Genomic DNA, 12,211 nt, shown 5'->3' with positions numbered 1-12,211 from the left:
CGCGGTTAGACTTTGAAAACTGAGCTCTGATCATTTCCTCAGTTGTTCAGCGGGCTCGATCAATCTCAATCAATTAGAGCAGCCCTATAGAATTAGTCAAAATATTTAAAATCGTGCTGGACGGGTTTTTATAGTACCTGCAAGTTTGAGCTACAGCTCTGGAAAAGGCTCCAGAAAGGAAGCCTAGTCGAGCACGTTCGGTGATAAAAGAGTGTAAATTGTTGGAAGCAAATCAAAAATCCGTGATCTCTTCCAGGATTCCTGTAGCTGGAAACGGGGGTAAACAACACTGACAAAGCAGAAACACTAACCAGTGGGCACAAGTGGGATCTCCAGCTCAGTGCATGTAGAACTGAGAACAGGAGGCATCACTTTACACTAAGGGTGGTGGGAGGGTGGAACAAGCCGCCCAGCCTTGTTGCACCAGCCAATCTCCTAGTTTCTTTTAGGAAATAGCCTCTCCTTTGCTGCCTTTCTCATGTTTTTCGCTGGCCTGACAGCTCTGAGGAGGGTCAGCTCTTCAGTGCCGAGCGTGAACGTTGGAAGGTTGAAGGTTACAGGTGAGTATCCAGGGATCAGCTCGCAATCCAGGGGCAGCAAGAGCTCTGGACTCCCCTCCCAGAGGCACCGATGAACAGGGGGGTCAGTTTCTGGTGCTCTGTCACTCTGGTCGTGGTGAACCAACGATTCTCTTTTGCCCCGATTAATCGAGGACAGGTTTTGACAGGCGAGGGGGCAGGGTTTTGGAAGAGAGGACAGCCGTGTGATGGTAACAAAAACGATTTTTACCCTAAGATGAACCAAAAAGAGAGAGGGGAGGAGGGGGGGGTTAGGGGTCAATCTGAGTCCCAGCTGACTGAGATCTCTGACCCCTGCAGATGACAAGAGACCAGACAAACTTTCTTAATTTTTATTTTGTAACAAGAAACACAGCTTCCTTTATGTGTGTATTTGTAAGTCTATACAGTATTGAGAGCATCATCATCATAATAATAATAGTAATATTGAGAACTGTTGTTATGCATAAAGAGACATAATGGAATACAATGTGATATACTAAACAAGTACCAGCCAATCACAACTCTCCTTTCTGCCGTTGCGGTTCTTGATGGACCAATCACCACTCAGCTCTCTCCAGGTCCTATCTTTTCGACCAGTCGTAATGCCCTTCTCACCTAGTCATTACTGGACCAAGCGCATCGCCTCTCTCCTAGTTCTTAGCAGACAAATCCCCTCCCAGAATTCTAGTGCTGTCTCCTCTGGACCAGTCAGCTCTCTCCTGTCTCCTGATGCCGTCTCTACCAGACCAATCAGAACTCTCCTCTTTCCTGACGCCGTTTCTACTGGACCAATCAGAACTCTCCTCTCTCCTGATGCCGTCTCTACTGGACCAATCAGAACTCGCCTCTCTTCCGATGCCATCTCTACCGGACCAATCAGAACTCTCTTCTCTCCTAGTGCTGTCCATACTGGCCCAATCCTGACTCCCCTCTTCCCCAGTCTGATCTGAGGGTGGAGTCTGACATTCGGTTTGGCTGGTGCTGAAATACATGATTTTATTTTATTAATATTTTTATATATATATTTTTACATTGCTTTTTTTTGTTTTGTTCTGAAGCACGGAGATAAAAGAAAAAAAATCTTCCCTTTTTTTAATATCTTACAAGAGATTATAACCGTGGCCACTGATAATAACTACAACTAACAATAATAATGATGATGGTTTCTTACAGTATTGCCTGTGTAAACAAGTCTACGGTCACAACTCAACCTGTCAGCAACTCTGTAACTGTCAGTCTGAGTGGTGCCTCAAAATCACCTCTTGTGACTCGGAGAACAATGGTTCTGATGTGATTTGGCATCACAGAGGGAGGGGAGCAACTCTCTCGCTCCCTCCTATATTCCGTCATTTGCTATCACTACTATTATTACTGATCTTATTATCAGTGTTATTACAGAAACACTGTTATACGTTGGGAAGAGTTGGAAGAATACAAAACAGAAATAAAAAAGGGACAAATATAGAGCCAACCCCGCCCCCCCCCCAGTCCCCACTCAGTGTGACTGAAGCCCTCCTTGACTGGATTACTGTGGCCTACTGCAGTAAACTGCAATACCCAGGCCAGAACGAGGAGGTGAGGTGCTGGATCTGTGGCAGTGAGGTAGAGAGCGGCAGGAGTTTAGTGAAGCACAGTGAGAGCGCTGAAGGGAAGCACAGTGACAGGCTTGCAGGAGAGCGAATCTGGTGACACACAGCGACACTGGTGCAGGGGAGTGATCCTGGTGACAGAGTGACAGTGGTTCAGGAGTGAACCTGGTGACACAGCGACAGTGGTTCAGGAGAGTGAACCTGGTGACACAGCGACAGTGGTTCAGGAGAGTGAACCTGGTGACACAGCGACAGTGGTTCAGGAGAGTGAACCTGGTGACACAGCGACAGTGGTTCAGGAGAGTGAACCTGGTGAAACAGCAACAGTGGTTCAGGAGAGTGAACGTGGTGACACAGTGATAGTGGTTCAGGAGAGTGAACGTAGTGACACAGTGATAGTGGTTCAGGAGAGTGAACGTAGTGACACAGTGACAGTGGTTCAGGAGAGTGAACCTGGTGACAGAGTGACAGTGGTTCAGGAGAGTGAACCTGGTGACACAGCAACAGTGGTTCAGGAGAGTGAACCTGGTGACACAGCAACAGTGGTTCAGGAGAGTGAACTGGGTGAAACACAGCAAAACTGGTGCAGAGGAGTGAACCTGGTGACACAATGACTGTGGTTCAGGAGAGTGAACTAGGTGAAACACAGCGACAGTGGTTTAGGAGAGTGAACCTGGTGAAACAGCGACAGTGGTTCAGGAGAGTGAACCTGGTGAAACAGCGACAGTGGTTCAGGAGAGTGAACCTGGTGAAACAGCGACAGCGGTTCAGGAGAGTGATCCTGGTGACACAGCGACAGTGGTTCAGGAGAGTGAACCTGGTGAAACAGCGACAGTGGTTCAGGAGAGTGAACCTGGTGAAACAGCAACAGTGGTTCAGGAGAGTGATCCCGGTGACACAGCGACAGTGGTTCAGGAGAGTGAACCTGGTGACAGAGACAGTTGTTCAGGAGAGTGAACCTGGTGAAACAGCGACAATGGTTCAGGAGAGTGATCCTGGTGACACAGTGACAGTGTTTCAGGAGAGTGAACCTGGTGAAACAGCGACAGTGGTTCAGGAGAGTGAACCTGGTGAAACAGCGACAGTGGTTCAGGAGAGTGAACCTGGTGAAACAGCGACAGTGGTTCAGGAGAGTGAACCTGGTGAAACAGCGACAGTGGTTCAGGAGAGTGAACCTGGTGAAACAGTGACAGTGGTTCAGGAGAGTGAACCTGGTGAAACAGCAACAGTGGTTCAGGAGAGTGATCCCGGTGACACAGCGACAGTGGTTCAGGAGAGTGAATCTGGTGAAACAGCGACAGTGGTTCAGGAGAGTGAACCTGGTGACAGAGACAGTTGTTCAGGAGAGTGAACCTGGTGAAACAGCGACAATGGTTCAGGAGAGTGATCCTGGTGACACAGTGAGAGTGTTTCAGGAGAGTGAATCTGGTGAAACAGCGACAGTGGTTCAGGAGAGTGAACCTGGTGACAGAGACAGTGGTTCAGGAGAGTGAACCTGGTGAAATAGCGACAGTGGTTCAGGAGAGTGAACCTGGTGAAACAGCGACAGTGGTTCAGGAGAGTGAACCTGGTGAAACAGCGACAGTGGTTCAGGAGAGTGAACCTGGTGACACAGAGACAGTGAGGTGAAGCACAGCAGCCCCATCATAAAGCAGAAGAGTGTGTAAAAACAACTGAGCACAAGAGAGCAAAGACAGGATAAAGGTCAGACATGAATGGCCGCATGTAAACAAAATGTTTATTTAGTTGAATTCATGAGGAAGTCAGATGTTTTTGAGATCGCGGATCAGAGCGAAAGGAGAGACCTTCAGTCACACCGCTCAGCTGACATCAGATCTCCCTTCTCCCCCCCTCCCCACTTTCCAGTACCTCTGCCTGCCTGCCTGCCTCCCCTCCCTCGCCACTCCTTCCACCCTCCCACAACCTGGAGGTCTGACGTAACTAAAACATTCAGAGAAAAAAAAAAAGATTAATAACAGTAAGAACAATGTTATGATTCATCTACAGATGAGTAGAGTCTACAAGAGAATTATTGTCATCACTTTTTTCTCCCTCCTGGTACCTTGCTTTCCAGATTCCTCGCTCTCTCCGACTCCTTCCTGCGTATCCTCGCTCCTAATCTTCCTGCCTTCTTCGTTTGGGTGTTTCGCCACAGTCTTGCCTCTCTTCTTCTGACCCCTCCCACTCCCCAAATGCCCCGCCCAGGCCCCACCCCCGTCCCGCCCCATCCCCGCCCCCCACCGCCCACTCGGTTTAGGAGTTCAGATGCTCCACCTGTATGGCAGACGTGGAGACCGTGAGACAGAGGTCTTTGTGTGTGGGCAGGTCGCCGACACTGACGGGCTTGTACTGGATCTCTCCAGCCGCCACCGTTTTGTACTGGTGCAGGTCAAAGGGGCAGGGCACCCCGTCGGACTGGCCGGGCCCCGGGTGGTAGGGCGTGGAGGCGTTGGGGCCCTGGTTCTGGGTCTGCCCCCCTCCCCCGGCCGCGCCGCCCCCTGCTTGCCCGGCCTGGCTCTGAGCTGCCTGCTGCTGCTGTTGCTGCTGCTGCTGTTGCTGCTGTTGTTGCTGCTGCTGCTGTTGCGAGTGGGCGCTCTGGGCCACGGCGGCGGCCGCGGCGGCCGCGCTCAGGGGGTCCGGGTTGTGTTTCCTCATGTGCTTCATCAAGTAGGTCTCCTGAGACGCAGAGAGAGAAGAGTTGGGGGGGGGATACCGCAAGTGCTCCCGGGACGCTTCCCCGGCTCTCTCAAAGCACTTGCGCCGGAGCGTGCCGGCTCTTCAGGACGCTCCTGGGTCAGGCGATAGCGGGGAGTGTGGGGGTGGTGGTGGAGACGTCAGGGCTCTGGACAGTTATAACTGTTCTAACTGAGGTGGGGTCCAGTCTTGTCACATGTACCCTTGAGCAATACGTCACTCAGAAGGAAACTACACAGCTGTAAAAATCACTACAGCCTCTCGAGGTGCAGACTCACTCTGTATCAGACACCCAGTCTATTGGACACAGGGACACTGGGACAGTGTCTCACCGAGGTGCAGACTCACTCTGTATCAGACACCCAGTCTAATGGACACAGGGACACGCAGGCCGGTGTCTCACCGAGGTGCAGACTCACTCTGTATCAGACACCCAGTCTAATGGACACAGGCACACGCAGGAGACAGTGTCTCACCGAGGTGCAGACTCACTCTGTATCAGACACCCAGTCTAATGGACACAGGGACACGCAGGAGACAGTGTCTCACCGAGGTGCAGACTCACTCTGTATCAGACACCCAGTCTAACGGACACAGGGACACGCAGGAGACAGTGTCTCACCGAGGTGCAGACTCACTCTGTATCAGACACCCAGTCTAATGGACACAGGGACACACAGGAGACAGTGTCTCACCGAGGTGCAGACTCACTCTGTATCAGACACCCAGTCTAACGGACACAGGGACACGCAGGAGACAGTGTCTCACCGAGGTGCAGACTCACTCTGTATCAGACACCCAGTCTAACGGACACAGGGACACGCAGGAGACAGTGTCTCACCGAGGTGCAGACTCACTCTGTATCAGACACCCAGTCTAACGGACACAGGGACACGCAGGAGACAGTGTCTCACCGAGGTGCAGACTCACTCTGTATCAGACACCCAGTCTCACGGACACAGGGACACGCAGGCCGGTGTCTCAGCGAGGTGCAGACTCACTCTGTATCAGACACCCAGTCTAACGGACACAGGGACACGCAGGAGACAGTGTCTCACCGAGGTGCAGACTCACTCTGTATCAGACACCCAGTCTAATGGACACAGGGACACGCAGGAGACAGTGTCTCACCGAGGTGAGGACTCACTCTGTATCAGACACCCAGTCTAACGGACACAGGGACACACAGGAGACAGTGTCTCACCGAGGTGCAGACTCACTCTGTATCAGACACCCAGTCTAACGGACACAGGGACACGCAGGAGACAGTGTCTCACCGAGGTGCAGACTCACTCTGTATCAGACACCCAGTCTAATGGACACAGGGACACACAGGAGACAGTGTCTCAGCGAGGTGCAGACTCACTCTGTATCAGACACCCAGTCTAACGGACACAGGGACACACAGGCCGGTGTCTCAGCGAGGTGCAGACTCACTCTGTATCAGACACCCAGTCTCACGGACACAGGGACACGCAGGAGACAGTGTCTCACCGAGGTGTAGGCGCGGTTGCACATGCCGCAGGAGTAGACCTTGGCGTGCTTGACGGTGTGGGTGCTCAGGTGCACCTCCAGGCTGGCCGAGTCGGTGTAGGCGCGGTGGCAGTTGTGACACTTGTAGGGCTTGTCCTTGTTGTGCTGCCGGCGGTGAGACTGCCAGAGGAGGGGAGCAGAGAGGCACACATCAGCGCTCGTGGAAGACCACACACGCAGTCGGGTTTGCTCTCATGAGCGATTCACTATTTTAAGGTGTCGGGCTGCTTTATTCAGATCTGCATTTCTTTAATGTCTTATCTTCTAGTATAAGACTTAAACAGCTTACTGAGCACTGAGCTGTACTTTATCATACTATATACTAAAAAAGTTCTGTAGCTTTCTGTTTATATTCTTCAAAAGGACTGTAATACATTCTATATTTTATTATATTGTATTCAGTTCTATATTAATATTAGTAAAAGTGTAATGTGTTACTCAGAACACTGTACATATACTGTACAGTATTACTCAGTATGGTATTATACTTCACACAATAATCTATTATTCAGGATGGTATATTTCACACACTGTACAGCATGTCTCAGTGGTATTATACTTCACACACTGTGTCGTATTATTCAGTATGATATTATACGTCACATACTGCCCTGTATTATTCAGTATGGTATGGGTCTTCACACACTGTACAGTAGTATTCAGTAGTATTTTACACACTGTACTATATTCTTTCAGGATAGTATTATACTTCACAAACTGTACTATATTATTCAGAAGGATATGAGTCTTCACACACTGTACTGTTGTATTCAGTATGGGATTATGCGTCACACACTGTACTGTATTATTCAGGATGCTTTGAGTTTTCACATACTGCATAGTACTATTTAGGTTCTTTCACTGTACCTGCAGATTGGAAAGCTGGGTGAAGGCCTTCTCACAGCCAGGGTGAGCACACTTATAGGGCCGGTCGCCAGTGTGAATCCTAGAGAGTGAAAAAGAGACAGATTAAGACCGCAGCTCCCATCACCTCTTTCGTCTGCACTGCATCCGCAACACCTGACTCCCAGCCCCAGGGAAACCCCCGGATATGTAGTTCACCGACTGTGGAATACAAATTATGATGAAGGAAAATCCGGCAGATATCCATCAGAAAGCTCAGAAGAGCAGATGCTGGAGATTCTGCAGAGGACCACAGGGAAGCTGGTTACTTTTTTGCAAAATGTCTTCACAAAGGAAAATAGAGAACAAAGAAACAATCAAAAGAGATGGGTGGAGAGAGAAAGGGGAGGAGGGAAAGGGGTGTCATCAAACGATAGCTGTTTCGGTGTATGGTAATCAATGTAGAGTGCGGTCTGGACATAAACCACAGTCTCCCAGGATCTTTCTCATCTTATTATAAAACTACTGCCGGCACCCACCTGCCCCAGAGCATCATGGGCAATGTAGTCCCCTGCATAGTTCAGAGAGCAGAATGATGACGGAGGGGAAGGAAGGAGGAAACACCTGAGCAAGAGAGATGCGCGTAGAAGGCGGGATTGTGTGTGGCTGACTGACCTGAGCATTTTGGCGCCCTTTGGACCGGGGGTGGGGGGGGAACAAACTACAATTCCCATGACCCCGTTTGCCAGAGCGCACCTCCCCCAAAGGACCATGGGAAGCACAGTCTTGTGAAAAGAGAGAGAAAAGCAAGCAAAGACGCAGAGAAGCAGGGAGGGAAAGGGAGTGGGGTGGGGTGGGGTGGGGGGTGGTAGGTGTGTGCACAATAAATTGGGGGTTACCTGTTGTGCTGCTGTAAGTGGCTGAGCTGTCTGAATGTTTTCTGGCAGTAGGAGCAGGTGTAGGGCTTGGCCCCACTGTGGATGCGGATGTGCTGGGCCAGGTAGCTGGAGTTGGCGAAGGATTTGGAGCAGTGCGGGCACTTGTGGGGCTTGGCTTCTGTGTGGTTTCTACGGGGACGGAGAGGGGGAAGGGGGAGCGATAGAAAGGGAGGGAGGGTTGGGTGGGGGGGGAGAGGGGGAGGGGGGAGAAAGGGAAAGAGAGAGAAAGGTATAAATACCCGGTTCACATCACACAAGCCAGTTTACTCCACCGCAACATCGGCTGAACCAGAAACCTGAGCACGCCACAGCTGAGCCCGCGCCCCCGCTCTCTTCCCTCGGGGCTCCAGGAAGAGCTGGCGGTGTAGACACAGGCTAGAGGGAGGTGCGATTGTGGGAGGCAAGGCAGGAGCCTACTGCTTCTAAACTAGAAGATCGCTGCGCTTTACAGAAGCCAACGCTGTTCAAAGACACGACCGCGCTGGGAGAATCCGTCGAGGCCTTAAAGAGACCGCCGCACTGCCTACTAAGAGCCGCGTGGGTCACAGCCTCTGAAAGGAAGACAGTACCCCATCTCCTCTCGTCAATACGAGTGCAGAGTGCCCCGTCGACACAGCCACACTAGATCTCACGACGGAAGCAAGGAGGCAGACCGGCCATGTGCGCGCACTCGCTCACTCACAGCCCCACACACGCTGGCTACTGGGCACCCAAGAGTGCCCGCGCCCGGAACCGAGCCAGAGACGAAGACGAATCGGATTCCCCCCCCCTGAGCTCCAGGGACGGGGCGTTCCCAGCGGGAAGAGATCGCCCCGCTCCGCCATCACCCTCGGCTCTCCGAGCGAAGGAGCGCCGCCCGCCCTCCTACTCCCCGTTCCCAACGCAACGCAGCTTCGTCCTCGCGTGCTGCCCCGCGTTTCCCCGGCAGACTCGGGTGATTTCAGCTTAACGTTCGGCCGAATCCCTTTCAGGACCGAGGCGACCTGAATCCAATCCCCACAGGACTAATGATTAGTGGCCACCAGACAGCCTTCCTACCCGACGAGCGACGTGTGTGTCTACTCAAGGAGCCTTTCAGCTCTAAGTCTAGACTAGGGGAGACGGCGTGTGGGCTGTCTGAGTCAAATACAGAGATCGACACAGAGTAAACTGGCCTGAGAGAGAGACAGGGGGCGAGTCAGGCGGGGGGGGTGGAGGGAGAGGGGGAAGAGAAACTGTGATGGAAGGGAGGACAGATGTACAGAGAGAGATTGGCAAATTTTCCCATTTCTGCGTTACACCCCTTTCTCTCTGCGGCAGGGTGCTCGCCGGCTGTCGTGTCGCTGTGAATGATCGCAGGAGGATGAGCGGAGAGGGGAGAGGGGAACAGCCTGCTTGTGGAGCTGTGAGTGACTGGGCTGGTTGACGTGGTGGTGGCAGAGGTTGCAGGTACAAGAAGTAGGAGGAGAGGAAGGAAACGACAATTCCCATGATCCTTTCTGCCAGATCCCCTCCATGTGCCGCGCCACGGGATTGTGGGCAATGCCGTGGACCCGCGGGCAGAAAGAAAGAGGCTGAGCAAAAGGCAGGGAGGAGGCAGACGCACAGTCATTAGGTGTGGCGGGACTGTGCTTTCTGAAGGAGCAGGAGCCATGAGAGGCCCAGAGCGTGCGTGCGTGCCCCATAATGCTTTTCAACAATGAGGTCATCGCTTCCCATGGCTCACCTGCCTCGGGGGTTATCAGCAGCCCGGCAGACATCCCAAAAACCAGAGAAAGAGAGAAGACAGGGACAGCTAGACAGGCGTCAGAGAGGAGTACAAAGTACCGTGTGTGCTGCTGTAAGTGGCTGAGCTGTCTGAATGTTTTCTGGCAGTAGGAGCAGGTGTAGGGCTTGGCCCCACTGTGGATGCGGATGTGCTGGGCCAGGTAGCTGGAGTTGGCGAAGGATTTGGAGCAGTGCGGGCACTTGTGGGGCTTGGCTTCTGTGTGCGACTTGGCGTGGATCTGCATGTCCGATTTGGAGAAAAACGTCACGGCGCACATCCGGCACCTGAAAGAGAGGGCCGAGGACAGGAATTGGGGATTAACGGGACACCGACATGGACACAAACCCTGACTGTTACCACCGGTGGGACAGAAAGACATGGAAAGTGTGCCCCTTAGCACGCCTGACAGCATTTCTTTTCCAACTACAGAATATCTTCAGATTATACTGTTACAAACCGGGGGTTAAGAAACTAGAGAGCATCAGAAATAGAAGAGAGGATAAATCAGTCATGTATAAATCACTAGTCACAACCCCCTGCTTGTAGATGATTTTTGCCAACTATGCTTGTGTGGTTGGTATAATTGGAGGGACGGGAGTTCTGTGCTACCGGGCACAGCTTTGGTGAAAAGAGTAATAATTCAGGCACATTAGGTTAAACAAATATTTATTGACAATGGCAATACAAACACTAAACATCAACATACAATACGCAAGATACACTTTGTAAAAATTCCTTAATAAGGCATTTCAGAGATCTATGTCCTAACCACCCAGAAAACTCCAGACTGCTAGCAAGTATTCGACACATATATCACCTAAACGGAATACGACCATCTGTTAAATCTCTCTCTCCCTCCGCAAAATCCAGATGCTACAAAATGAGAGGGAACCTATCTCCCTATTCTAAAAATACACCCACTAATAAGGAGAGGTCGTTTTTTAACTGGGGGATTCTCTGTACAAGGATTCAAAGTTTCTGACAATAGCAGAATAGAAAACTCTTTTAACAAGGTTCAAATATCTAACTCGAACCTCGAACCTTGAACCTGGAGCTCTCGCCTTCTGTCCTCCTGTCTCATCCTGTGTCTTCCTCCTTTCCTGTCCGTATGTGCTGTTTTTATGCTGTGTTCCTCGTCTCTCCATTGACACTTAATCAATTACCCAGAACTTAATTAACTCAGGCAAACCGAAGTAAACAAGTTTGCTTTGATCGCTGCATCTCGCACCCCTCCATTTCGGCAGACAGCTCCTGGTTTTGAAGCTCCCGGGAACTGGATTCGTTGAGAATAGCCAGGTGTTACCCGCTGTATCGGGATTCTTCAAGACACTTCAACAGTCACTTACAACAGTTGTAACAGCATCACAAAAAGATCCCAAACCATCCTTCAAAACTGCGAAGTTCGAGTGCGACTGCGAGTGACACGGCCGGGGTCCGATGTCATAACTTGTTTGTTCCCCTACCATGTGGCTGAAGGTTCCGGTCACTCCAGTCGCACACAACTAGACTCCAAAATAGCTTCTTCCCCAGAGCTGTCAAGTTGGTGATGCCCCCACTCCCTCCCATCATATTATGATCTCTCCTAACGTCTTCCTGTACCCACAATGACTGTACTCCTACACCACTACACACACATGTAAGCCCAAATAGTACTGCCCCCTCGATAGCCCAGTAAAACTGTACTGGTCGTAATATTTATTAATTAACCATACTATTTTTAACCACACTATTTTTGCACTGTTCCAAGAATTACCTTGCACTGTTTTTGTCCTGTTATATTTTCTGTTTGCGGAATTTTTCACAATTTTGATTACTTGATTACATGTTATTTATGTTATGTTATTACATGTTACTGTTATTGCTATTGTGTTACTGTCTATTGTCTTATCTTCTGTCCTATTTATATACTGCACCTGAGTGACTAATGAGAAACACTTTTCATTATACTATGCACCCGTGTAAGTTTAATGACAATAAAGTTGAATTGAACTGAATGTCCGCTGGGCTCAGAAATCTGAGGCCGGCGACTGGTCCAGTCTGGGACGGGTCATCCAACGACCGCAGCCCTGAACCTCCGAGGGCCAGCTGGGTCAGAACCCTGCCTGACCAGAGAGCAAAAGGAGAAGAGCTTCCCTCTGACCAGTCAGGACATTCCCCTCCCGGCGCCCCCCCGCCGAAACAGCTCCCATGATGCTGTCTGGCTTTGGAAACGCACGGAGCCCTAGTGGTGGCGTTTCAGACTTGTCAGAAGGTCACTCCCAGTGGTTTTGCCCGAATGACGTCCCAGGTCCGCTCCCAGCCCGACCC

The 12,211-nt window shown here is 51.0% G+C and overlaps 1 protein-coding gene across 10 annotated transcripts in view; it reads right to left on the bottom strand.

Annotated features, from left to right (window-relative positions):
• Nucleotides 1–896: 896 nt before the first annotated feature.
• znf384b (zinc finger protein 384 b) overlaps nt 897–12,211 on the bottom strand; it is a 32,505-nt gene continuing 21,190 nt past the window's right edge. For 2 of the 10 annotated variants that reach the window (XM_088618854.1, XM_088618855.1), the window contains 7 exons: nt 9,964–10,188; nt 8,119–8,286; nt 7,244–7,322; nt 6,338–6,496; nt 4,424–4,825; nt 4,019–4,090; nt 897–1,541 (listed from right to left, as the gene is read on the bottom strand). In XM_088618854.1, coding sequence (XP_088474980.1) covers nt 1,455–1,541; nt 4,019–4,090; nt 4,424–4,825; nt 6,338–6,496; nt 7,244–7,322; nt 8,119–8,286; nt 9,964–10,188 — 1,192 coding nt within the window. In that variant the 3' untranslated portion in view covers nt 897–1,454. Of the gene's footprint in view, nt 1,542–4,018; nt 4,826–6,337; nt 6,497–7,243; nt 7,323–8,118; nt 8,287–9,963; nt 10,189–12,211 lie in introns of all 10 variants that reach the window. The other 8 variants (XM_088618859.1, XM_088618860.1, XM_088618856.1 and 5 more) reach the window with 8 other exon arrangements.

The sequence above is a fragment of the Lepisosteus platostomus genome, chromosome 25 (assembly GCF_059453375.1).
Source record: "Lepisosteus platostomus isolate fLepPlt1 chromosome 25, fLepPlt1.hap1, whole genome shotgun sequence".
Lineage (NCBI taxonomy): Eukaryota > Metazoa > Chordata > Actinopteri > Semionotiformes > Lepisosteidae > Lepisosteus > Lepisosteus platostomus.
The sequence above is the reverse complement of the archived record's forward strand: the minus strand, read 5'-3'. Positions and strand labels throughout refer to the sequence as shown.